General features: G+C 39.3%; 1 protein-coding gene across 1 annotated transcript; it reads left to right on the top strand.

Moving 5' to 3' along the window:
* Window positions 1-17,094: 17,094 nt before the first annotated feature.
* On the top strand, window positions 17,095-21,648 carry LOC131622326 (receptor-like serine/threonine-protein kinase ALE2). The gene is made up of 8 exons (XM_058893355.1): window positions 17,095-17,627; window positions 17,724-17,837; window positions 17,917-18,015; window positions 18,131-18,499; window positions 18,576-18,839; window positions 19,573-19,962; window positions 20,058-20,298; window positions 20,696-21,648. Exons 1-8 carry the CDS (start codon window positions 17,570-17,572, stop codon window positions 21,390-21,392), a joined length of 2,232 nt encoding a protein of 743 aa, XP_058749338.1. The 5' UTR covers window positions 17,095-17,569; the 3' UTR covers window positions 21,393-21,648.
* The last annotated feature ends 2,824 nt before the right edge of the window (window positions 21,649-24,472 follow it).

Genomic DNA, 24,472 nt, shown 5'->3' on the forward strand with positions numbered 1-24,472 from the left:
CATAGTTGAATCATCACTAGAATGGGATCCTGTATTGTTCTGGCTGGAGTTGGTTGTCGAGCGAAATTAGTAAACTGAAAGGAGGTTCTGAATGAAACCGAAAAGGAAAAATGAAAAAAATTTAGAAAAGTGGCGTCTGCCACTAGAGGAGGGAGCGACTGCTCCCTATGGTGTATTGGGGGGGGGCGCTCACCCCTAGTTTGGGTATAGCAAGGGGCGCCCACCCCTTGTGCAAGTGGGGGAGAGGGAGCGCTGGCTCCCTTGTTGAATGGAGTAGGGAGCGCCTGCTCCTAGTGTAGGGGGCCACCACCATTTGTTTGTGCCGGATTTAGTCGTCGTTGAGGTTGGACAACCGGTTTGTGATCCTCTTCCATTAAGATCTTGTGCATGCAAAGCGTTGGACTTATTCCTTTCAAGTCTTCAATTGACCACCCAAGAGCGCTTTTATGCTTTTTGAGGACTTTGACAAGCTTATCCTCTTGAAGAAATTCAAGGTGAGAACTGATGATAGTTGGGCACTTACTTTCAGTGTCTAAAAAGACATATTTGAGGTTCTCTGGTAATTGCTTTAGTTCAGCCCCCTTCTTTTGTTCGTCTTTACTTCCTTCCACTAATGGTTGCCTTAAATCTTCCCATCGGTTGTGGCGAGAATTTTTGACAAATGATGTTTCCATCATGGCTAAAACTTCGCTGTCCTTTTCGTCAATTATTTCTTCCTCTCCGAAGATTGATAAACTAAGAACTCTTTCCAAAGGTAGCTTCTGTGTTGTCAACGACTTTTCCTCATCACAAATTTGTTCAATTACCTCAATGTGTTGACTCGTGGCAACATCATCCTTGTACTTCATAGTATTTCGCACATCAATCTTCAGTTCTTCATCATAAACTTTCAAAGTCATCGTACCCTCTTCTATGTCGATCAAGCATCTCCCGGTTTCCAGAAAAGGTCTTCCCAAAATGATTGGTATCTCCTCATCTTCGGGCATCTCTAGAATAACAAAATCTACCGGAAACACGAACTTGTCGATTTTCACCAACACATCTTCTACCACTCCGTAGGGTCTTTTAACGGATTGGTCTGCAAACTGAAGTGTCATACGAGTATCTTGTACTTTACCTATCCCCAATCTTTTGTAAATTGATAAAGGCATAAGACTCACACTTGCCCCCAAATCGATCAAGGCTTTCTTGAAAGACCTATCACCAATTGTGCATGGAATCGTTACCGAACCCCGATCTCTCTTTTTAACTGGGATCTTCATTCCCTGCAATATAGCACTACAAGTTTCAGTTAGAATAATCGGGTCACCGTTGATTGTTCGCTTCTTCGAGATGATGTCCTTCATGAACTTCGCATAGGTGGGCATTTGCTCCAGTGCCTCTAAGAATGGGATATTTAGCTCAAGTTTCTTGAACATCTCTAAAAACTTTTCGAAGTTCTTCTCATGTTGTTCTTTCTTCTTATTCCTTGTTGGGAAAGGGAGTTTAACAGCTGGTTTAGGTGTAGCAACTTTTTCTTTGACTACTCCTTCTTCCCCTATGACCTCTTTTCTTACCACCTCATTTTCTTTAATCTCGACATCCACTTCAATCAACATATCCTCATCCTCGGAATTCCTCTCCGGTTTGTCATTGGATTTACTGCTTCTAGTAATTACAGCGTTCACATGATTGTTGTCTCTGGGATTTGTAACCGTGGCACTCGGGAGAGCGCCTTGTGGTTGAGTGTTGGTCATTTGTTGGGCAATCTGACTCATTTGAATATCTAAGTTCTTGATTGATGCCCCTGTGTTTCTCAAGTTGCTCCTAGTTTCTTCCTGAAATTGAGAGTTTTGAGCTGCCATCTTTTCAATAGCTATTTCCCATTCTGCCTTCTTCGGTACCTGTTGCTGCAATTGTTGAGGTGCTTGAGATTGGAACTGTTGCGGGTGGTGTTGAAATTGCTGCTGATAGGGACCTTGTTGTTGAGGAGGTCTGTATTGTTGTGACTGAGCTGGAAATTGATATTGGGTTTGTCCTTGCTTTTGAAAGTTTCCTTGTTGGTCCTTCCATGCAAAATTTGGATGATTTTTCCAACCCGGATTATATGTGTTGGCATAAGGATTATTTTGCCTCAACATATGAATCTGTTCCACCTGTTCCTGCGTTGCCACACAATGCATGGCAAAATGCGGTCCACTACATATTTCACATATAACTGAGGCTGTTGGCTCAACCTGTGCTACCTTTTGTTCACTGAGATTCATTTTCTTCAATCTTCTTTCTACTTCAGCTGCAATTTGTTCTTCCATTTTAACCACCTGATCAGCAAGCTTCAAATCAATTTTCCCTTCTGGTTGGCTCATAGCGCGGTCATATAACTCAATGTGCTCATTAGCGGCAATCGCTTCTATGATTCTCTTGATACCAGTGGCTGTTGCAAAGTTAGATGAGCCACCGGCAGCAGTGTCGATAAGCTGTTTTGTCTTAAGTCGGAGACCATTAACAAAAGTCTGCATTTGTTCGGTTGGGTCCATGTTATGAGTAGGACAAGCAACCAAACACCTCTTGAACCTCTTGTATGCATCACCCAGTGATTCTCCTTCTTTCTGTTTGAAATTAACAATGTCATATCTTTTTCGAATAAAGACTGATGCAGGGAAATATTCATTAAGGAACGCCGTTTCCATTTGTTGCCATGTTGTGATGCTTCCAGCTGGAAGTGAGTAAAACCACTCTTCCGCGTCTTCGGATAAAGTGAATGGGAACATCACGAGTCTCTTGGCTTCTTCAGAATGGCCTTCAATCTTCAATGATGTTGTTGTGGTGAGGAATCTTTGTAGATGCTTATTTGCATCTTCATTGATTCTTCCCGCAAACGGCTTGCTCTCCAACTGTCGGATAGTTGAAGGATGGAGTTGGAAGTGTGCCACATTGACCGGTTGATTTACGATGGTCATTCTTCCAAGCGGGGCATTATTCCTTCCATAGTCTCCTAAAAGCCTCTCTGGGGGAGGTGGATCAGCTGCCATAGTTTCAGGCTCAGATTATGACTGCTCGGATGAAATAGATATTCTTTCTTCGTCTTCTGATTCTGAGACTATAGGAGATTCTTCTTTTGAAGCCAGTCTTTTCCGTTTAACTTCGCGGAGTCTTGCTCGCAATAGCCTTTCTGGTTCTGCGTCAAAAAGAAGTTCAGCTGAGGCCTTACCTCGCATACAAGATTAGAGTTGATTAGTGTGAATGAAATAAAAATAAAAATAAAATTACACAAATATAAATTCAGCAAAAATAAAATTTTAATTGCAGAGCAATAAAATTTTAATTGACTCGTTAACAATTTATATTTTGGCAATCCCCGGCAACGGCGCCAAAAACTTGATCGGAAAAATAGCAAGTGTACTATTTTCACCGATGTAGTAATAATGGGTTTTACCCCAAGTATCGATCACGAGGATTGCGTGGGAAATAAAAATTGATATAAGGAGTCAATTAAACAAAATATCATGGGGGTATTGTTTTTATATTAAAGAATTACGGTTAAAATACATCAACTGAAAATTGAGATGAGATTTTCTAAGTATAAAGGTATAAGAATGCCAGGGTAGGTGTGTAATTTTCCTTACAATGACTTTGTAACAACAGATCTCTTCAACAAGTTCATGAAGTGCACTATTTGTTCTTAAGACTGTTTTCCTAAGTCCTTAGTGAAAACCTTTTGGTTTGCAATCCTATTGCCTAAGTCCTTAGAAACAAAAGGTTTGTGAACCAAAGATATCAATGATCAAGAATATTCAAATAACCTTACGGTATCCCTAGTCCTAGGTGATAACCCTAAAATTTAATTGTTTAAAAACCTTAACAATTGTAGTCCTACAGATTGTTAACCATAGATCAAACCTTGTTTGTCCGACAAAGCAAGCATAATACTCATTAAACAATTAAGTTTCAAAACATGAATCCTTGATTAAAGAAATGCGTAGATCATAGTCATTACAATAAAAATCAGGGACACCCCCCTGGCATTGGGGGGTTTAGCCTCTCATAATATTCAAGAAAACACAATCAGAAAGTTTAGACATTTACAAGAGATTAGGAGAACTCTGATCTTCAATGGTGTCCACCGTTGAATCTCTTAGCCTTCCAAAACCTTGATACAACTATCTCGCTCTCTTCTGTAATTCTTTCGTACCTTCAAAAGTATCCAAAATAACTTAAAACATAAACCTAAATAGTCTCCATACAAGCCTTTAGTAGTACAAAGTCAAAAGTGCCCCTGGAATAAGTTGGAATGTCCCAAGACCCAAAAATTGATCACCAATGCGCCTACCAACACGGGCCGTGCGCAGGCACACGGGCGGCCGTGTTGGTCCCCTGGTTGCTTCTATGGGCAACTGCTGAACACCAACACGGGCCGTGCTCAGGCACACGGGCGGCCGTGTTGGTCCCCTGGTTTTTCTATGGCATTGGTTCTGTGCTCCAACACGGGCCGTGTGCTGAAGCACGGCCGGCCGTGTTTGCCCCCAGACTTGTAATTTTTCATCTCTTTCTTGCTCTTCCTTCTTCCTTGATGCTTGGACACTCAAGATGCTTTGTTCAAACCTGCAACTTGTACACAACTAAACAAAAGGCATAAAAACATCTAGAATTTAACTAAATAAATAAAACCCACAATGAAAAGATCAAGCAAACAAAAAGCAAAAACTTAACAAATTTCTACGAAACTCACACCAAAGTGTTACCAAATTGATCGATGTGGACCGAATGCATGATGCAAATTATATGAAAATGGTGACCGATCACAACCCCAAACTTATCTCATTGCTTGTCCTCAAGTGATGCGCGAGACATTTAGAGAGGTCACCCTGATTCTTACTTCCTCAATGTCACCGATGTTATTCGCCTCGTGCCTCTACCTTCCTGATCAAGCTTCCAGCACATCACACCAACGCTCTATCGCATTTTCTCATCAGAGTATCCCTTCACCTGCAAGCTTTCCCACACTCTCACCAAGTCTCTCGTTGTTAAAGTGTTTCACTCGTAAACCAAGATATGCAATACCAACTCTTAGTTTCGAATAGATTCTACTTTCACTGCACAGACAGAATTCACACACTATTTGAGGTCTTTTTCGGATGTAACGGGGCTTAGGTACGGTGGGATAGACAAAGAAAGGGGTGTACTAATGGTTTGTGGCTCGACATTCCTTATCGTGTGTTTTTCTCTCTCTTTTTCTTTTATGCATGACTTTTCAAGGGATCCATCTCTTTAGACTCATCAACACATTCATTTTGACTTCGATGCTTTTCTTATTCTCGAGTCTATTTGTTTAGGCAAGTGCTTTTGCTCTTTTTTTTTTAAGACATTTAAATATCTCTTTTTTTTTCATTTGCACTTGCCCCTCATACATAATCAACCCCAAACTTATTATTTTTGCACACTTTTGAAAAACAACACAACATGAATATCGAGCAAGGGTAAGGATAATGTGGTTTTGGGTTCATTATGTGGTAAAACAAGCAAAGGGATACGGCTCAAAAGTGGTTTACAACGGATAAGAATTACTAACGGTGGTTGTGAAGGCTTATGGGTAAACAAACAAGTGCCTCAGTGTGTGTCTTCATATCATAGTGTGTTAGCAGAATAAACGCGAAGCCAGAGTGATAACGTCATACCTGGATGCCCTCATGATGAATTTGCAGTATTTGGTTCTGGTAGACCTCACCATGTTGGATAAATTAACTTGCAGGTTTCAGACTACTCCTAGAGTCATACAATTTCTTTTTGTTGCAAATGCCATCCACTCTTTTCAATCTAGTATCGGCACGATGCGTCCAACAGGTACTTTTTCCCGATGACATCAACTTCCAGGGTGCCTTGAAGAAACAAGTTTAGGTTGTATCTCTCATCCACTTACTATAGTTGCATCGATTATTCGGTGGTTGTCAATCAATCTTGTAACAAACAAAGACAAATAAAACAAAGACATACCACACAAAGCCATAAAAAAAAAAAAACAAAACAAAGGAAACACAAACTGAATAATTAAAACAGAAATAAACGAAAAGGAATGAAAAGGACCCCTCCCCCACCTAAACTGAACATTGTCCCCAATGTTTCAGCCTCAGTGCGGAAAGGACTTACAGACTACTGTGGAGGCGGGTGCTGAGGTTGAAAATGCAACATCATCTGCTGCATCATTCGTTGGATATCATCAATTGCAACCCCTTGACGGAGTTGCTCTGCCACAATTCTCTCAATCTCTACACCTTGGCGAGTTTGTTCGGCACGGAATTGCTCAACATCCAAAGATGTCCAGCCAGCAGAAGAGGATCCCTCACCTTGATGACGTGAGGTCCTAGTACGGGGAGTAGCCCTCTCCCTCCTTGGTTCATCCTCATCCATTGCCTCATCTGCATACACAACATCATCCCTTGCTTCCTCGGGGTCAACGTTAGTATATAACCAATTCACATTATTATCAACAGTAGTTTTTTCAGAATTCGGTAATCGCAACAATTTGCGAGACCGGCTTACCAACATGTGGCCATTTCGAGATGGTTCGAGCATCCCTTGCGTGCACAGAGCATTTAGATCAATTTTATGCAATGCTTGTAACGGTGTCTCACCATCCATCACCGGCCGATATCCACACCATTCAGCAATTTGAGTAATCATTCCTCCCACCGAGATACCACCGGAACCGGCACGCCCCATAGTACCTAAGTGATCTGCCGCAAACGCAGCCACATTCACTGGTTCCTCATTAACCATAGAATACATCAGATAGAGCTCTCTTTTTGTTGCGACACCGGTGCTGTCACCTCGCCCGAACAAGGAATAAGCTAACCCCTTTTGTGCATAACGAAAGCATGGGTTCTGGATCCAAGAGGCCTTTGCGGTTCGTGCTTCATATTGTGGTAAACCTGTAATAGATGACCAAAAAGCAGAAGCAGAAAACTCATTTGGCACTGCCCCGTGGCCAACCAAAGGTAGCCGGAGACATTTCCCGAGTTGAATTACAGACATAGAATGATCCTCATTATAAAGCCGAAAGGTTAGAGTGCCAAAATATTCAAAAGAGTGCCCAGTCCAGTTTTTTTCCAAAGTAAATTCCACAGAACTTAAGAATTCTAAAGTAATGCGCTCGTATGTGGGTGCATCATTGTGCATGAATTCAAGGATCCCTAGATTATTAAACATTTGTGTCACATCATCTAGGATTCCTAGTGTATTCATAGTGGTATCACACACATACCTAGTGGGAACAAGCTTTCTAGTCAAGAGAGTCTTGTACCTTTGGACATGCTCATCTTTTTCAAAAATGATGTTGTGAGCGTTCGGTGTTCGGCGAACTCTTTGTTTGGGCCTGGAGGATTCGACAACAACTGCCTTTCCCCTGTCAGCTTTCTTCGGGGGCATAATGGGAACCTGAAAAATTAGTGAAAATTGGAAATTAGAGAAACAAGAAAATATTACCGTCACTGTGTAGAGGGCGCAAAACGGCCCAACTTTTGTGAAAGAGGAAATGGATTTGGAGTCTTGATGATGGAGAAAAGGGAGATTGAATATTGATGGAGGTATGGAGGTTTGGAGGAGAGTAGGGTTTTTGAGAGGGAGAAGATGAAGTTGCTGAGTTGTGTACAATAAGAGGTGGTTTAAAGATGCGTGGGACCCACAAAAATTCAGAATCTCCCCTTAAAATCTATTTTTTTTTCAATTCTGCGCAACGACACACGGGCCGTGCGCCCACACACGGGTGGCCGTGTGTCACCTCTGGTTTTTGCATGGGGAGGGAAATTGGATCAGCACGGGCCGTGTGCTGGAGCACGGTCGGCCGTGCTGCTCCCCTGTTTTTTGTATGGGGATGGCTGGCCACTCACGCACGGGCCGTGTTCTGGAGCACGGGTGGCCGTGCTTGAGGGTGCTGTTGCACTTCTCTACATAATTTCTTCGTTCCTTTCTTTGTACATTCTTCTTTCTAGCGATCACCACTCCTTACCCCTGCATAAAACATACATAAACGAACAAAACAAAATAAAAAAACATTAGTAAACCCGTGGGTTGCCTCCCACGAAGCGCTGCGTTTAACGTCGCATGGCTCGACGGTCGATCATCTCATCATGCGAGACGAACGTGTTCGAGAGTGCTGGCTCCTTGTCCAGGATTGTATGGTTTCAACCGATGGCCATTCACTTTGAATGTGTCTCCATTGTTATTGTTCCTAAGCTCAATAGCTCCTGTGGGGAACACTTTGTGCACTACAAAAGGTCCCGACCATCTTGACTTTAACTTCCCAGGAAATAATTTCAATCTCGAGTTGAACAACAGCACCAGTTGCCCTTCCCAAAATTCTTTCTTCTGAATCTTTTGATCATGCCATTTTTTTGTTGTGTCCTTATAAATTTTGGCATTCTCATAGGATTGATTCCGAAATTCTTCTAATTCATGGAGTTGAAGAATTCGGGACTCTCCAGCTTTCACAATATCATAATTAAGGAATTTGGTGGCCCAAAACGCCTTGTGCTCAAGCTCGAGTGGTAGATGGCATGCTTTACCATAAACTAATTGATACGGGGACATACCTATTGGCGTCTTGAATGCTGTTCTGTATGCCCATAGTGCATCTTCAAGCTTAAGAGACCAATCCTTTCTCGAAGCACTGACAGTCTTTTCGAGAATCTGCTTGATTTGTCTGTTCGAAACCTCTACTTGCCCACTGGTCTGAGGATGATAAGCAGTTGCTATCTTGTGCTTAACATTGTACTTCTTCAGCAAATTCTCCATCAACTTGTTCAAGAAATGGGTGCCTTCATCGCTTATGAGTGCTCTGGGAACCCCAAATCTTGAGAAAATATTGTTCTTTAGGAAGTTCACTACCACTTTGGCGTCATTTGTGGGTAAGGCTACTGCTTCTACCCACTTAGAAACATAATCCACCGCTACAAGAATGTAGTTCTTCCCAAATGATGGTGGGAAGGGTCCCATGAAATCAATCCCCCACACATCAAACAATTCCACCTCCAGTATACCCTTCTGAGGCATCTGATTCCTTTTTGAAATATTCCCCGTTCTCTGACACCTGTCGCATTCTTTCACAATACTTTGGGCGTCTTTGAATATCGTGGGCCAATATAAACCAGATTGTAAGACTTTTGCCGCTGTTCTATCACCGCTGAAATGTCCGCCATATTCGGAGTCGTGGCATGCTTTAAGCACGTCTCGTTGTTCCTCCTCGGGTACACATCTTCTTATTAATCCATCGAGACCCTTCTTGTATAAAAATGGGTCATCCCACAAGTAGAACCTGCAATCATGTAAAAATTTTTTTCTACGGTTATAGTCAAAATCGTCAGGTATTATTCCACCTACCAAATAGTTCGCATAGTCTGCGAACCAAGGCACACCAACAACAGCGAGGATATGTTCATCAATGAACTCGTCCTTTATTGGGCGCGTCTCTTCAGTTTCTTCAATAGGTGACATGCGAGACAAGTGGTCGGCTACAGTGTTTTCAGACCCTTTCTTGTCACGGATCTCCACATCAAACTCCTGAAGGAGCAAGATCCATCTTAGCAACCTTGGTTTAGAATCCTGTTTGGCAAAAAGATACTTCAAAGCAGCATGGTCAGTATAAACAATGACTCTAGAACCCAACAGATATTGCCTGAACTTGTCAAAGGCATAAACAACCGCTAGCAACTCTTTCTCAGTAGTCGCATAGTTCATCTGTGCAGGGTTTAGCACATGACTTGCGTAGTAAATAACATGTAATAGCTTTTCTCTACGTTGTCCTAGAACCGCCCCAACTGCAATGTCACTGGCATCACACATGATCTCAAAAGGTAGAGACCAATCTGGGGCTACAACAATTGGTGCCGACACTAATTTTTGCTTTATAGTATCAAATGCTATGGCACACTCTTTATCGAAAACAAAGGCTTTGTCTTTAACCAACAGTGTAGTTAATGGTTTTGCAATTTTTGAGAAATCTCTTATGAACCTACGGTAAAAACCCGCATGGCCTAAGAAACTTCGAATACCTTTTTCGTTCATCGGAGGAGGTAGTTTTGCTATTACCTCTATCTTAGCTTGGTCAACTTCTATTCCTTTGTGAGAAATTTTGTGACCCAACACTATACCTTCACGTACCATGAAGTGGCACTTCTCCCAGTTGAGGATTAAGTTGGTCTGTTGGCATCTTTCAAGAACAAGAGCAAGGTTAGTCAAACAGTTATCAAAAGACTTACCAAAAACCGAGAAATCATCCATGAAGACTTCCATATGCTTCTCAAGCATATCTGCAAAGATGGATTGCATGCATCTCTGGAATGTGGCTGGGGCATTACATAACCCAAAAGGCATTCTTCTATAGGCGAAAATACCAAAAGGGCATGTAAATGCGGTCTTCTCTTGGTCTTCTGGTGCAACAGCTATTTGATTATACCCCGAATATCCATCGAGGAAGCAATAATAGTCATGACCCGCTAACCTCTCCAACATTTGGTCAATGAAAGGTAACGGGAAGTGATCTTTTCTCGTTGCTAGATTTAATCTCCTGTAATCTATACAGACTCTCCACCCTGTAACTGTTCTTGTTGGAATCAACTCATTCTTCTCATTCTTGATTACAGTAGTTCCGCCTTTCTTAGGCACCACATGCACTGGACTCACCCATGAACTGTCAGATATTGGATAGATCATCCCTGCGTCCAAAAGTTTTACCACCTCCTTTCTAACCACCTCCTTCATTGCCGGATTTAGTCGTCGTTGAGGTTGGACAACCGGTTTGTGATCCTCTTCCATTAAGATCTTGTGCATGCAAAGCGTTGGACTTATTCCTTTCAAGTCTTCAATTGACCACCCAAGAGCGCTTTTATGCTTTTTGAGGACTTTGACAAGCTTATCCTCTTGAAGAAATTCAAGGTGAGAACTGATGATAGCTGGGCACTTACTTTCAGTGTCTAAAAAGACATATTTGAGGTTCTCTGGTAATTGCTTTAGTTCAGCCCCCTTCTTTTGTTCGTCTTTACTTCCTTCCACTAATGGTTGCCTTAAATCTTCCCATCGGTTGTGGCGAGAATTTTTGACAAATGATGTTTCCATCATGGCTAAAACTTCGCTGTCCTTTTCGTCAATTATTTCTTCCTCTCCGAAGATTGATAAACTAAGAACTCTTTCCAAAGGTAGCTTCTGTGTTGTCAACGACTTTTCCTCATCACAAATTTGTTCAATTACCTCAATGTGTTGACTCGTGGCAACATCATCCTTGTACTTCATAGTATTTCGCACATCAATCTTCAGTTCTTCATCATAAACTTTCAAAGTCATCGTACCCTCTTCTATGTCGATCAAGCATCTCCCGGTTTCCAGAAAAGGTCTTCCCAAAATGATTGGTATCTCCTCATCTTCGGGCATCTCTAGAATAACAAAATCTACCGGAAACACGAACTTGTCGATTTTCACCAACACATCTTCTACCACTCCGTAGGGTCTTTTAACGGATTGGTCTGCAAACTGAAGTGTCATACGAGTATCTTGTACTTTACCTATCCCCAATCTTTTGTAAATTGATAAAGGCATAAGACTCACACTTGCCCCCAAATCGATCAAGGCTTTCTTGAAAGACCTATCACCAATTGTGCATGGAATCGTTACCGAACCCCGATCTCTCTTTTTAACTGGGATCTTCATTCCCTGCAATATAGCACTACAAGTTTCAGTTAGAATAATCGGGTCACCGTTGATTGTTCGCTTCTTCGAGATGATGTCCTTCATGAACTTCGCATAGGTGGGCATTTGCTCCAGTGCCTCTAAGAATGGGATATTTAGCTCAAGTTTCTTGAACATCTCTAAAAACTTTTCGAAGTTCTTCTCATGTTGTTCTTTCTTCTTATTCCTTGTTGGGAAAGGGAGTTTAACAGCTGGTTTAGGTGTAGCAACTTTTTCTTTGACTACTCCTTCTTCCCCTATGACCTCTTTTCTTACCACCTCATTTTCTTTAATCTCGACATCCACTTCAATCAACATATCCTCATCCTCGGAATTCCTCTCCGGTTTGTCATTGGATTTACTGCTTCTAGTAATTACAGCGTTCACATGATTGTTGTCTCTGGGATTTGTAACCGTGGCACTCGGGAGAGCGCCTTGTGGTTGAGTGTTGGTCATTTGTTGGGCAATCTGACTCATTTGAATCTCTAAGTTCTTGATTGATGCCCCTGTGTTTCTCAAGTTGCTCCTAGTTTCTTCCTGAAATTGAGAGTTTTGAGCTGCCATCTTTTCAATAGCTATTTCCCATTCTGCCTTCTTCGGTACCTGTTGCTGCAATTGTTGAGGTGCTTGAGATTGGAACTGTTGCGGGTGGTGTTGAAATTGCTGCTGATAGGGACCTTGTTGTTGAGGAGGTCTGTATTGTTGTGACTGAGCTGGAAATTGATATTGGGTTTGTCCTTGCTTTTGAAAGTTTCCTTGTTGGTCCTTCCATGCAAAATTTGGATGATTTTTCCAACCCGGATTATATGTGTTGGCATAAGGATTATTTTGCCTCAACATATGAATCTGTTCCACCTGTTCCTGCGTTGCCACACAATGCATGGCAAAATGCGGTCCACTACATATTTCACATATAACTGAGGCTGTTGGCTCAACCTGTGCTACCTTTTGTTCACTGAGATTCATTTTCTTCAATCTTCTTTCTACTTCAGCTGCAATTTGTTCTTCCATTTTAACCACCTGATCAGCAAGCTTCAAATCAATTTTCCCTTCTGGTTGGCTCATAGCGCGGTCATATAACTCAATGTGCTCATTAGCGGCAATCGCTTCTATGATTCTCTTGATACCAGTGGCTGTTGCAAAGTTAGATGAGCCACCGGCAGCAGTGTCGATAAGCTGTTTTGTCTTAAGTCGGAGACCATTAACAAAAGTCTGCATTTGTTCGGTTGGGTCCATGTTATGAGTAGGACAAGCAACCAAACACCTCTTGAACCTCTTGTATGCATCACCCAGTGATTCTCCTTCTTTCTGTTTGAAATTAACAATGTCATATCTTTTTCGAATAAAGACTGATGCAGGGAAATATTCATTAAGGAACGCCGTTTCCATTTGTTGCCATGTTGTGATGCTTCCAGCTGGAAGTGAGTAAAACCACTCTTCCGCGTCTTCGGATAAAGTGAATGGGAACATCACGAGTCTCTTGGCTTCTTCAGAATGGCCTTCAATCTTCAATGATGTTGTTGTGGTGAGGAATCTTTGTAGATGCTTATTTGCATCTTCATTGATTCTTCCCGCAAACGGCTTGCTCTCCAACTGTCGGATAGTTGAAGGATGGAGTTGGAAGTGTGCCACATTGACCGGTTGATTTACGATGGTCATTCTTCCAAGCGGGGCATTATTCCTTCCATAGTCTCCTAAAAGCCTCTCTGGGGGAGGTGGATCAGCTGCCATAGTTTCAGGCTCAGATTATGACTGCTCGGATGAAATAGATATTCTTTCTTCGTCTTCTGATTCTGAGACTATAGGAGATTCTTCTTTTGAAGCCAGTCTTTTCCGTTTAACTTCGCGGAGTCTTGCTCGCAATAGCCTTTCTGGTTCTGCGTCAAAAAGAAGTTCAGCTGAGGCCTTACCTCGCATACAAGATTAGAGTTGATTAGTGTGAATGAAATAAAAATAAAAATAAAATTACACAAATATAAATTCAGCAAAAATAAAATTTTAATTGCAGAGCAATAAAATTTTAATTGACTCGTTAACAATTTATATTTTGGCAATCCCCGGCAACGGCGCCAAAAACTTGATCGGAAAAATAGCAAGTGTACTATTTTCACCGATGTAGTAATAATGGGTTTTACCCCAAGTATCGATCACGAGGATTGCGTGGGAAATAAAAATTGATATAAGGAGTCAATTAAACAAAATATCATGGGGGTATTGTTTTTATATTAAAGAATTACGGTTAAAATACATCAACTGAAAATTGAGATGAGATTTTCTAAGTATAAAGGTATAAGAATGCCAGGGTAGGTGTGTAATTTTCCTTACAATGACTTTGTAACAACAGATCTCTTCAACAAGTTCATGAAGTGCACTATTTGTTCTTAAGACTGTTTTCCTAAGTCCTTAGTGAAAACCTTTTGGTTTGCAATCCTATTGCCTAAGTCCTTAGAAACAAAAGGTTTGTGAACCAAAGATATCAATGATCAAGAATATTCAAATAACCTTACGGTATCCCTAGTCCTAGGTGATAACCCTAAAATCTAATTGTTTAAAAACCTTAACAATTGTAGTCCTACAGATTGTTAACCATAGATCAAACCTTGTTTGTCCGACAAAGCAAGCATAATACTCATTAAACAATTAAGTTTCAAAACATGAATCCTTGATTAAAGAAATGCGTAGATCATAGTCATTACAATAAAAATCAGGGACACCCCCCTGGCATTGGGGGGTTTAGCCTCTCATAATATTCAAGAAAACACAATCAGAAAGTTTAGACATTTACAAGAGATTAGGAGAACTCTGATCTTCAATGGTGTCCACCGTTGAATCTCCTAGCCTTCCAAAACCTTGATACAGCTATCTCGCTCTCTTCTGTAATTCTTTCGTACCTTCAAAAGTATCCAAAATAACTTAAAACATAAACCTAAATAGTCTCCATACAAGCCTTTAGTAGTACAAAGTCAAAAGTGCCCCTGGAATAAGTTGGAATGTCCCAAGACCCAAAAATTGATCACCAATGCGCCTACCAACACGGGCCGTGCGCAGGCACACGGGCGGCCGTGTTGGTCCCCTGGTTGCTTCTATGGGCAGCTGCTGAACACCAACACGGGCCGTGCTCAGGCACACGGGCGGCCGTGTTGGTCCCCTGGTTTTTCTATGGCATTGGTTCTGTGCTCCAACACGGGCCGTGTGCTGAAGCACGGCCGGCCGTGTTTGCCCCCAGACTTGTAATTTTTCATCTCTTTCTTGCTCTTCCTTCTTCCTTGATGCTTGGACACTCAAGATGCTTTGTTCAAACCTGCAACTTGTACACAACTAAACAAAAGGCATAAAAACATCTAGAATTTAACTAAATAAATAAAACCCACAATGAAAAGATCAAGCAAACAAAAAGCAAAAACTTAACAAATTTCTACGAAACTCACACCAAAGTGTTACCAAATTGATCGATGTGGACCGAATGCATGATGCAAATTATATGAAAATGGTGACCGATCAAGCGAAATTAGTAAACTGAAAGGAGGTTCTGAATGAAACCGAAAAGGAAAAATGAAAAAATTTTAGAAAAGTGGCGTCTGCCACTAGAGGAGGGAGCGACTGCTCCCTATGGTGTATTGGGGGGGGGGGGGCGCTCACCCCTAGTTTGGGTATAGCAAGGGGCGCCCACCCCTTGTGCAAGTGGGGGAGAGGGAGCGCTGGCTCCCTTGTTGAATGGAGTAGGGAGCGCCTGCTCCTAGTGTAGGGGGCCACCACCATTTGTTCATAGTGCCCTTAGTTCATTAATTAAGTTATGTACCATAATTAGTAGGTAGCACTTTATAATTAAATGGTAGTGATATGCAACATTGACAGAAATAAATTAGTAGAGAAATAACATAGTAACTAGTAGAAAAACGCAGTAATTAAATTACAGACTATAATAAAAGATAGCTGGCAGTATAACAATAACAACATCAGTATAAGGTTGTTAATAACAGTACCAATAGGTATAGCAGAACACAAAATATTAGTAAGTCTGTAGCAGCAAATTAGTTAGCAGGTTTGGAAGATTAATTTTAATAACAATATAAGTAGTAGATTTACTTAATTTAACAAAGACTTAATAAGACACATTAGTACGAAGTAGAAATAGTAAAACTTTTAACCGATAATTATTTGGCCGGTATAGTTGAATTGTCTGAATATTTTCAGAATGTTTGCAGCATATTTTGGTTGATTCAGTGTGTTGCATTCTTGTTGAAAAAAGTGAAATTATAGGTGGCATTGAATTTTGTTGAATTACCTTTGATTATTGGTAAATATCAAGTTGTAGGTTTATGGCCAATGTTGATTCTATTGTTATTATGTTGCTGTTTAACTTTGTTGTTGTTATTCTGGCATTCATATTGTTGTCGCATATACAACATATCAAGTTGGGAGCTGATGCTAGGTAAGTTGACATGGATTGGAAAATATTAAGTTGAAGGCTTATGCCTTGTTGACGCCTCTATTAACTGGTAGATTCTAAGTTAGGAGTTTTGCTCCATAGGTACCACATGCATGTGCCTTGTAGCTGATCTGCACTGAATTTATTTTCATCCTACAACACATGGTAATGCGTTGGTCGACTATGCTCCGAAAGAGTTCAATTATCTTGGATCACGTCAACGAAGTTATGTTTTACTGTTGATGTTGGCTAGACTTTTTTGGGGGGTTTATTTTGTTTGAATATGGAACTTATGTTTTGCTGTTGATGCATGCTGTGCAATCCTCCTGGTCGGCCATAATGTTTGCGTAATAGAAATAAAGTCGAATTAGATACAATTAAATTAGAAAAACAAAAAAATGATTTTTCTATATTCCGTATTTTGGTGGGTTGAACGTCATTTTAACACATCAAATAGCACCTTCATTGCTACATCTAAAAATCAAATTCTAACTCTATATTACAAATACTCTTAAATAATTTGAAAAGTCAAAAACTTACCTATTAAATTGAGTTTTGGACTTGATAGAATGTGTTGATAGTTGTTGTGAACGTTATCGGCCGAATTCGAAAGAAAGAAAACAAACTTTAGGGAAGTTTGATTTTTGAGGTTGAGAGAGTATGAGAGTTGAAGAAGAGAAAAGTGAAAAATGGAGAAGAGAAAAGTGTGTTACAAATTATAACATCATATTCGAAAGACAATTTTGTCAATTCATAGATGCATGAGACATCTATGGGAAGAAGTAAGAAATTCTCTTAGTATTATATTAATATATAAAATTTATTCTTAAAAATTCTATTAAAATTTATCTACACTATAAAACAAGAAAACTTTTTATTTATCCGACAGGTTATGACCCCTCTTAGGCCCCACCACGAAGGCGCGTTTTAACTTTAAAAGCAACAAAAACGACTTCATAGAAAGTCGTTTTGAAAACCCGTTTACCTCACGCTCTTACACTAGAGTAGCAGAAGTAGACAGTGTTAGTGGCGAACAGCGATCATGATTCAACTCAGCACACAAAAAAAAAAAAAACGAACGCATCGTCATGACTTGAATTCATCATCACTGTCAACAACACTCCACCAGCATTAAATTCTCTCAACTAAACTTTCTTCCCTTTTTTCTCTCTTCCTCACACTCACTCTAACAAGATCTCTCTCTCATCAATATCCTTTCTCTCTCTCTCTCTCTAACTCTCTTCCTTTCTTTTTCTAGATCTTCTACCGCATTTCATGGATCCACAAACGAACCTTCCTTCATTCCCCTTTTCGCTTTCTCTCTCCTAGGGTTTTCTTCTTCCCGCTTCTCAGCTATGCTTTCTCTCATTTGCCGCCGTCACGTCGCTCAGCTCCCAGCTGCTTCCGTTTGATCATGCTTTTCGTCGGATTTTGTGTCGGCGACAGAGAATGCTGCCGTCTGTTATCTTCCTCTTTGCTCTACTCAACTTGCTTTTCTCTTCCCAAGGTATGAATGTTTATTCAAGTAAATGTAGAATTATTAGGGAGGAATTTCACATAGCTGTTCTCTGATCTTGTTATTATGGCGGCTTTTCGTGTGCAGTGGAGTCATTTTCTCTGAGTGTGCCATTTGCTTCATTGGAACAAACTAAATTGTGGTTAGTTAAGCCATCTTATGCACCATCTTATGCACCTGTGTTATCTCCATCTTACCAAGGTATAGTGTTTATACGTTTCAATAGCTGCTTGAAAAGTTAACACTAGCTTTGAGTTTAAGAACTAGTATTCTCTTATAGGTCCTAGTGCAACTCCGAAACACAAACATCATCATCGTCACCAGCGCCATCATAGCATGAGACCTTACCTAGGGGCTCCACCACCTTCCAAAGAGCAAGGTAGTTTTTGTTTTTCTCAGAATGAGGCCTCTAACTTATTGATTGGATATGTGAATTTTTGCCCTCCTTGTCAATATCTCATACCATATACACAATTATAATGTAATTGTTGCAGCTTGCGATCAAATATGTACGGATCCTCTCACGTCAACTCCCTTTGGTTCACCATGTGGTTGTGTATTTCCTATGAAAGTCAAACTTACACTGGATGTAGCTCCTTATGCTGTTTTTCCAGTAATGAACGAGTTAGAGTATGAAGTTGCGTTAGGCACATATTTAGAACAGAGTCAGGTGAAGATAATGGGGGCAACTGCTGACGGTCAAAATCAGGGAAGGACTGTTGTTGATATTAACTTGGTTCCATTGGGAGAGAAATTTGACAATACAACTGCAGCCCTGACATACGAGAGGTTATGGCATAAAAAAGTCCCTCTAAATAAGAGCCTTTTTGGTGATTATGCTGTTGTGTACATTACATATCCAGGTAGTTGTTTTCTCCTAGTAACATCTCACTTTACCGATATCATGTTACTGTTTGAGACTAAAGCTGTTCATATCAGGAATTCCATCTTCACCACCATATGGAACTTCAATTGGGAGCGGTCCCAGTGAAAATGGTGATGGTAGTTTGCCCGTCAGCGCCAATTTTGCTAGCAAGAACCAGAAAACAAATCTTAGAACCATAATCATCATTGCTTTGTCTTCATTTGTTCTTTTGCTGGTTTTGGTTGGAGCATTTTCTGTTACCCTGAAATGGAGGAAGACTAGGAGACCATCAAGTGCAGTTGGCCCAGCATTTACATCTTCTCTGAATAAGAGATCTGGTATTAGTTTGAACCTCTTTTTTGACATTTAACAATTAATTATTATGGTGTTTAAATTGGTCTTAACTTTTTTTAGTGCTGGATACAAAAACCATTCATCTGAGTGTCACTTCATCTGCTCAAACTTTTGGCAGAGTTATTAATAACACGACATTAGAGCCTCTACGGCCACGTGGACTGTTCGATCTTTGTTGTCCATATTCTTATTTCTTCTAAGTAAAATTTAAATACCAGCAGAAGGTTGGGTTAAACATGTCATTGTCCATGCTTCAAGCCTAAAGAGAGGTTTTGTGCGAGGGTGTTCGATATAAAAACATGACATTTTCACCTATAACAATCTTAAGCTTTCTGGATAATTTGTTTACGACAGTCTGATTGCTAATAATTTATTACACATTATCCTGGGCTAAATGGCCCTATATTATTCCTTAGTTTGGTTGTGTCTCTGAGTGCAGTTTCTTTCGGTTTTCTAAGCTTTTCTTGTCATCTACAGAAAATTATATGTCTAATTACGCTCTGTTTCGTGGGAAAGTGATGTTTGTACATTATGAATTTGCTCTGGTTGATCTGTTTGGCTTTAAAGTTTTACCTACTGTTACTAGCTGATGTTGCTTTTGTACCACACCTTAATTAGTTCAGTTATTTTCATGTGTAATCTTTCTTGGTTATCCATATAAAGTCAATTAGATAATAGTTGGAAGTAAATGTAAATGGATTGATACTTATAATGCAGGTTTGGGGTCTATGCTGTCAAGCAGTATTACGAGCTCAACATCAGTGTCCCTCATGTCTGCAATGCCTACTTCCATTCTCTCTGTTAAAACATTTTCACTGTTTGAGATTGAGAAAGCAACACATAAGTTTAATTCAAAGAGAGTTTTGGGGGAAGGAGGGTTTGGACGTGTGTATAGTGGTACATTAGAAGATGGGGCTGAGGTTGCAGTGAAGCTCCTTACAAAGGATAATCAAAATGGAGACCGTGAATTTATTGCAGAAGTTGAAATGTTAAGCCGTTTGCATCATCGCAATCTAGTGAAACTTATTGGTATTTGCATTGAAGGGCGCAGGCGTTGCCTGGTGTATGAGCTAGTTCCTAATGGCAGTGTTGAGTCCCATTTGCATGGTAATATATTTTCACCAGCTCGGGAGCCTCCGTCACTTTATGTCTTTGCTATCTGCAAAATGAAATTATTTAAATGCTCACAATTGATCCTACAGGTGATGACAAGACTAGGGGACCTCTAGATTGGGAAGCACGGATGAAAATTGCCCTTGGGGCTGCGAGAGGATTAGCTTATCTTCATGAGGATTCCAATCCCCGTGTAATTCATCGAGACTTCAAAGCTAGCAATGTGCTATTAGAAGATGACTTTACCCCTAAAGTTTCTGATTTCGGTTTGGCACGAGAAGCAACCGAAGGAAGTAATCATATTTCTACACGGGTGATGGGGACTTTTGGGTAAGTGTAGAGATAGACTTTGTCAACCATATGTTTTCTCTTTTACACACTGCTCGTTAACCATAATTTTTTTCAAACGGCTTTATTTCAAGTGAACAATTTATCTTTATAAATGCATTATGCTCTATGATTGCGAGGTGTAATTGTAATAGGTTAATACATTTTTTTACACACTGCCTCATAACCATCAGTTTTGTTCAAACAGCCTCTTCTCTAAAGTGAACAATTTATCTTTGTAAATGCATTCTGCTCTATGATTGCGAGGTGTAATTTGTGCCTGTAATGAATTGACGGGGATTGTTGTTGTTTTTGTTGAATTGACGGGGTTGCATTATTTTTTTATGCAATGCAAATTCCAAGCCTTAACTTGATGCATTTCTATCTATTTCTTTTACAGGTACGTTGCCCCAGAATATGCAATGACAGGCCATTTACTGGTTAAAAGTGATGTTTATAGTTATGGTGTTGTGCTTCTTGAACTTCTCACTGGCAGAAAACCAGTGGATATGTCTCAACCTCAGGGACAGGAGAATCTTGTAACTTGGGCGCGGGCACTGTTGACCAGTAGAGAAGGTTTAGAACAGCTAGTGGATCCATCTTTGGCTGGAAGTTACAACTTTGATGACATGGCAAAGGTAGCAGCTATTGCATCAATGTGCGTTCACTCCGAGGTCACACAGAGACCTTTTATGGGTGAAGTTGTGCAGGCTCTTAAACTGATATACAATGACACAGATGAGACTTGTGGAGATTATTGTAGTCAGAAGGACTCCTCTGCCCAGGAATCTGATTTTAGAGGCGAGCTTGCCCCTTCTGATAGCAGTTGGTGGAATGGTGGAGGATTAACGCCTCGATTAACTTTTGGACAAGCATCTTCCTTCATCACAATGGAATACAGTTCTGGTCCACTGGAAGATATGGAAAACAGACCGTTTTCAACTTCAAGCTTTAATGGAGATGAGATATCTTTACCAATTAGGCATGGAAATAGATCAGGTCCCTTAAGAACGATCCGAAGCAAGTTATCTTTATATAGATTTTCAGGAAGTCGGAGTGAGCATGGGGAGCGTTCTTCTAAGCGAAGTTGGGTATGATGGTTACGGGGCTTAAGGTTTGGTGTATTTTTAGTGTATTTGAAATGTACAGTTCCTAAAGGAATCCGAACGATTGATTGAGTGACTGTTTAGCTTAGGCATCTCAAACTTCTGCAGTTTTCATGTTAAAAGGTTGGAGAGATACAGAATATTGACTAATTTTGAAATATTGATTCATTATTATACAAGGAGGAAATGTAACTCTAACAATGTTGTAAATGCCTTGAATTGTATCTCGTGGCTCTATTTGATTTCAGTGCTACAACCAAAACGAAATCCCTGACATTCCTATTATTTTACTAGGTGCTTTTACATTTTGACCATTGTAAATTCTTGGCTTAAATGCGTTTTTTTTTCTCCTAATTTTGATGGTTTTAACATTTTAGTCCCTCTATTTTAAAATTGAAAATTTTAGCTCCTCTCTATTATATTTTGTCTCCCCTCCAATATAATTAGATGATGTGCTATTTTATTAATGATGTGGCATTATGGCAAGTAATTTCTTATTTGAGAGTTTTTAATGTGGTTCATCCTATATACTTTTCTTCTTTTGTTATGTTAAATATCTTAATTTTATAGAATTTCACATTTTTTGAGTGTTTGATGGATAATAAAGTCGGGATTTTTAAATATTATTTATGAGTTGATTATATGAGTTTGTGTTTATCGGAAATTCTAACCATTTGAGAATTGATTATTTCTAGAGCAAGAAGCAATCTATGATTTTTTAGATATTTTAAAAGATTTTTTAAGGAATTATTTAAGGATTTCATGAGTCAGAACAATATTTGTGTTAATCGATGCTGAAATGGTATTTAAGATGAATGATTTTTTAAAATTAATATTTATTAAATTTATGAAGAATCCAAGTAGTATTTGTGTTAATTGATTTTTTGTTTTGTTTAGGAAGATCACTGATAAATTCTAAATTTATTGTGCTTTTTGATTGATCTAAAACAATAGGTGATTTTGGTGAGATGAAAAATAATTATTAGTAATAAATATTTTGGATTGGAGAAAATATGAGGATGGAGTCATCAGATTTTATAAAAGAAATTATTGGTTCAACATGATGATAAATGGATGAATAATGGTGAAATTCAATTATGGAAGATACTTAAAAAAATGATAAATCTTATAATTTGTGTTAAAATGGTCATAGTAAACTAGTAAAGAAATGTTGATGGTTTTTAAATACTAATTAATCATATTATTTTTAATGTTTTCTAAGGTTAATTTTTTAATTTATTCAATAAATTATTTATATAATTTAATTAAAATAATGATGTGGGTTATTTAACCAAGTAAGTCACACATCATCAAAACTGAAGAGGGCTCAGCAAAATTTAAAAAAAATATAAAATAGAGGAAAAAAACAAAGGTTTTAAACCTTCTTAAAGAGATTCAACGATCGTTTAACTTGAAACCCAAGCAACTGAAAATCACAACTAACTGAATAAAATCACAACATTGAGAGAGTCTGTATCTCAGCAACACAGTTTCTTTCCAACTATGCTTATTTTTGTCGATTCCATCCAGCATAGTCTAAGAATCGGAAACCTACTCATTGAAACCTTCACATGCACACTCATCATTCATACTCCTTCTTCCATTATCACTATCTCCATTCAAGACAGACTTGTTTTTCTTCAATAGTCACAAGGCAAGTGCAACTTCATCCTTTTCTTGAATTCTACTTCTCACATACTGATTATCTTTATCATCAAAATTTACATTCTATATTCTTTTTCGTGTTTCGCAGCTATCCATATTTTCTTCATCTTCTAGCCTTAGAATCTTTAACCAAAATCTCAATCTCATTCGTTGAACAAGGTTAGTGCCATATATACTTCTGCTATATTCACTCTTTGTTGATGCCATATTCTAAAGTACTCTTTTTCAGTATTTTCTTTGCAAATGGATTTCTTGAAAGAACCAACTAGGACTGATGATGATGATTGGCTTGAGTCTCTTGAGAAAATCAAAGTCTTGGAAAAACCAACTAATACTGATTATAAGGATTGGGCTGAGACTCTGAAACATTTCCTCAGTGCGGCTAAAGTGGACATGGCTCTCACGGAGGACGAGCCTGCCAAACCAACTGACACGTCTTCCGTGGCTGACAAGTTAAAGCATGAGAAGTGGCTACACTCGAACAAAATATGTTTGGTTACTATGAAGCGCTATATGGACCCGAAAATGCTGAAATACTTGAATGCTCTTTGTGATATTAAAAATGCTAAAGAGTTTCTTGAAGCTGTTGGTGAGAGAATCAGGGTGTTGGTGATACGGAGAAACAGAAGTAAGAAGAAGGACGGAGAGAAAGATCGCATTTGGGATTAGAGCATATAGGAGTTCTTTTCTTGTAATGGATTCTAGCAAGTAGTGTAGTGGAGTTTTGGGAAATGTTGATTCTACTTTATGTTTCTTTTGGTTAACTTTGTAAATAAGTTTGATATAATTGATTGTGTGCATTGTTTTTCTCTGTGAATCCTATCAATAAAGTTGTTTTCTAAAGTGTTATTTTGATGTATCAATGGCCACAACATGTCACAGAATCAAATATTGTATAGTGAAATGGTCTTAGGTCTCATAGAACATTTGTATGGAAAGTTTCAGAATCACAAAGATGCCTAAAACTTGCTAGAATTTTGATCTACTTTGATGTCAACTACTTTTGAATTCTTCACATTTTTTTATCACTATATGCCTTTATATTTTCATAACTTGTTATCAACTTATTTTCTATGTTGAATAACTTACTATTTACATATTTGGTCCATAACTCTTATTGGACTGATAAAGTTAATGGATATTTTGAAATGTTTATAATTTTAGGAGTGCCTTTTTAAAAATGGGCTAATTCAGAACCATCTTGCTGTTTTCTTCCTTTTGTCTCTACCTACTCACTTTGCTCTAAGCTATGCCATTCAGTCTTGTTTCAAAGATCAATATGCTAATTGTAAAACCATAAACCCCAAAACATGTATTTCACACATACGCAGTGGAAAACATAAAAAAATAAACACAACTATAGGGTGTCACACATATATTTTAACATTTAATTTTGTTCTTGGATA

Source organism: Vicia villosa, unplaced genomic scaffold (genome assembly GCF_029867415.1).
Source record: "Vicia villosa cultivar HV-30 ecotype Madison, WI unplaced genomic scaffold, Vvil1.0 ctg.000029F_1_1_1, whole genome shotgun sequence".
Classification (NCBI taxonomy): domain Eukaryota; kingdom Viridiplantae; phylum Streptophyta; class Magnoliopsida; order Fabales; family Fabaceae; genus Vicia; species Vicia villosa.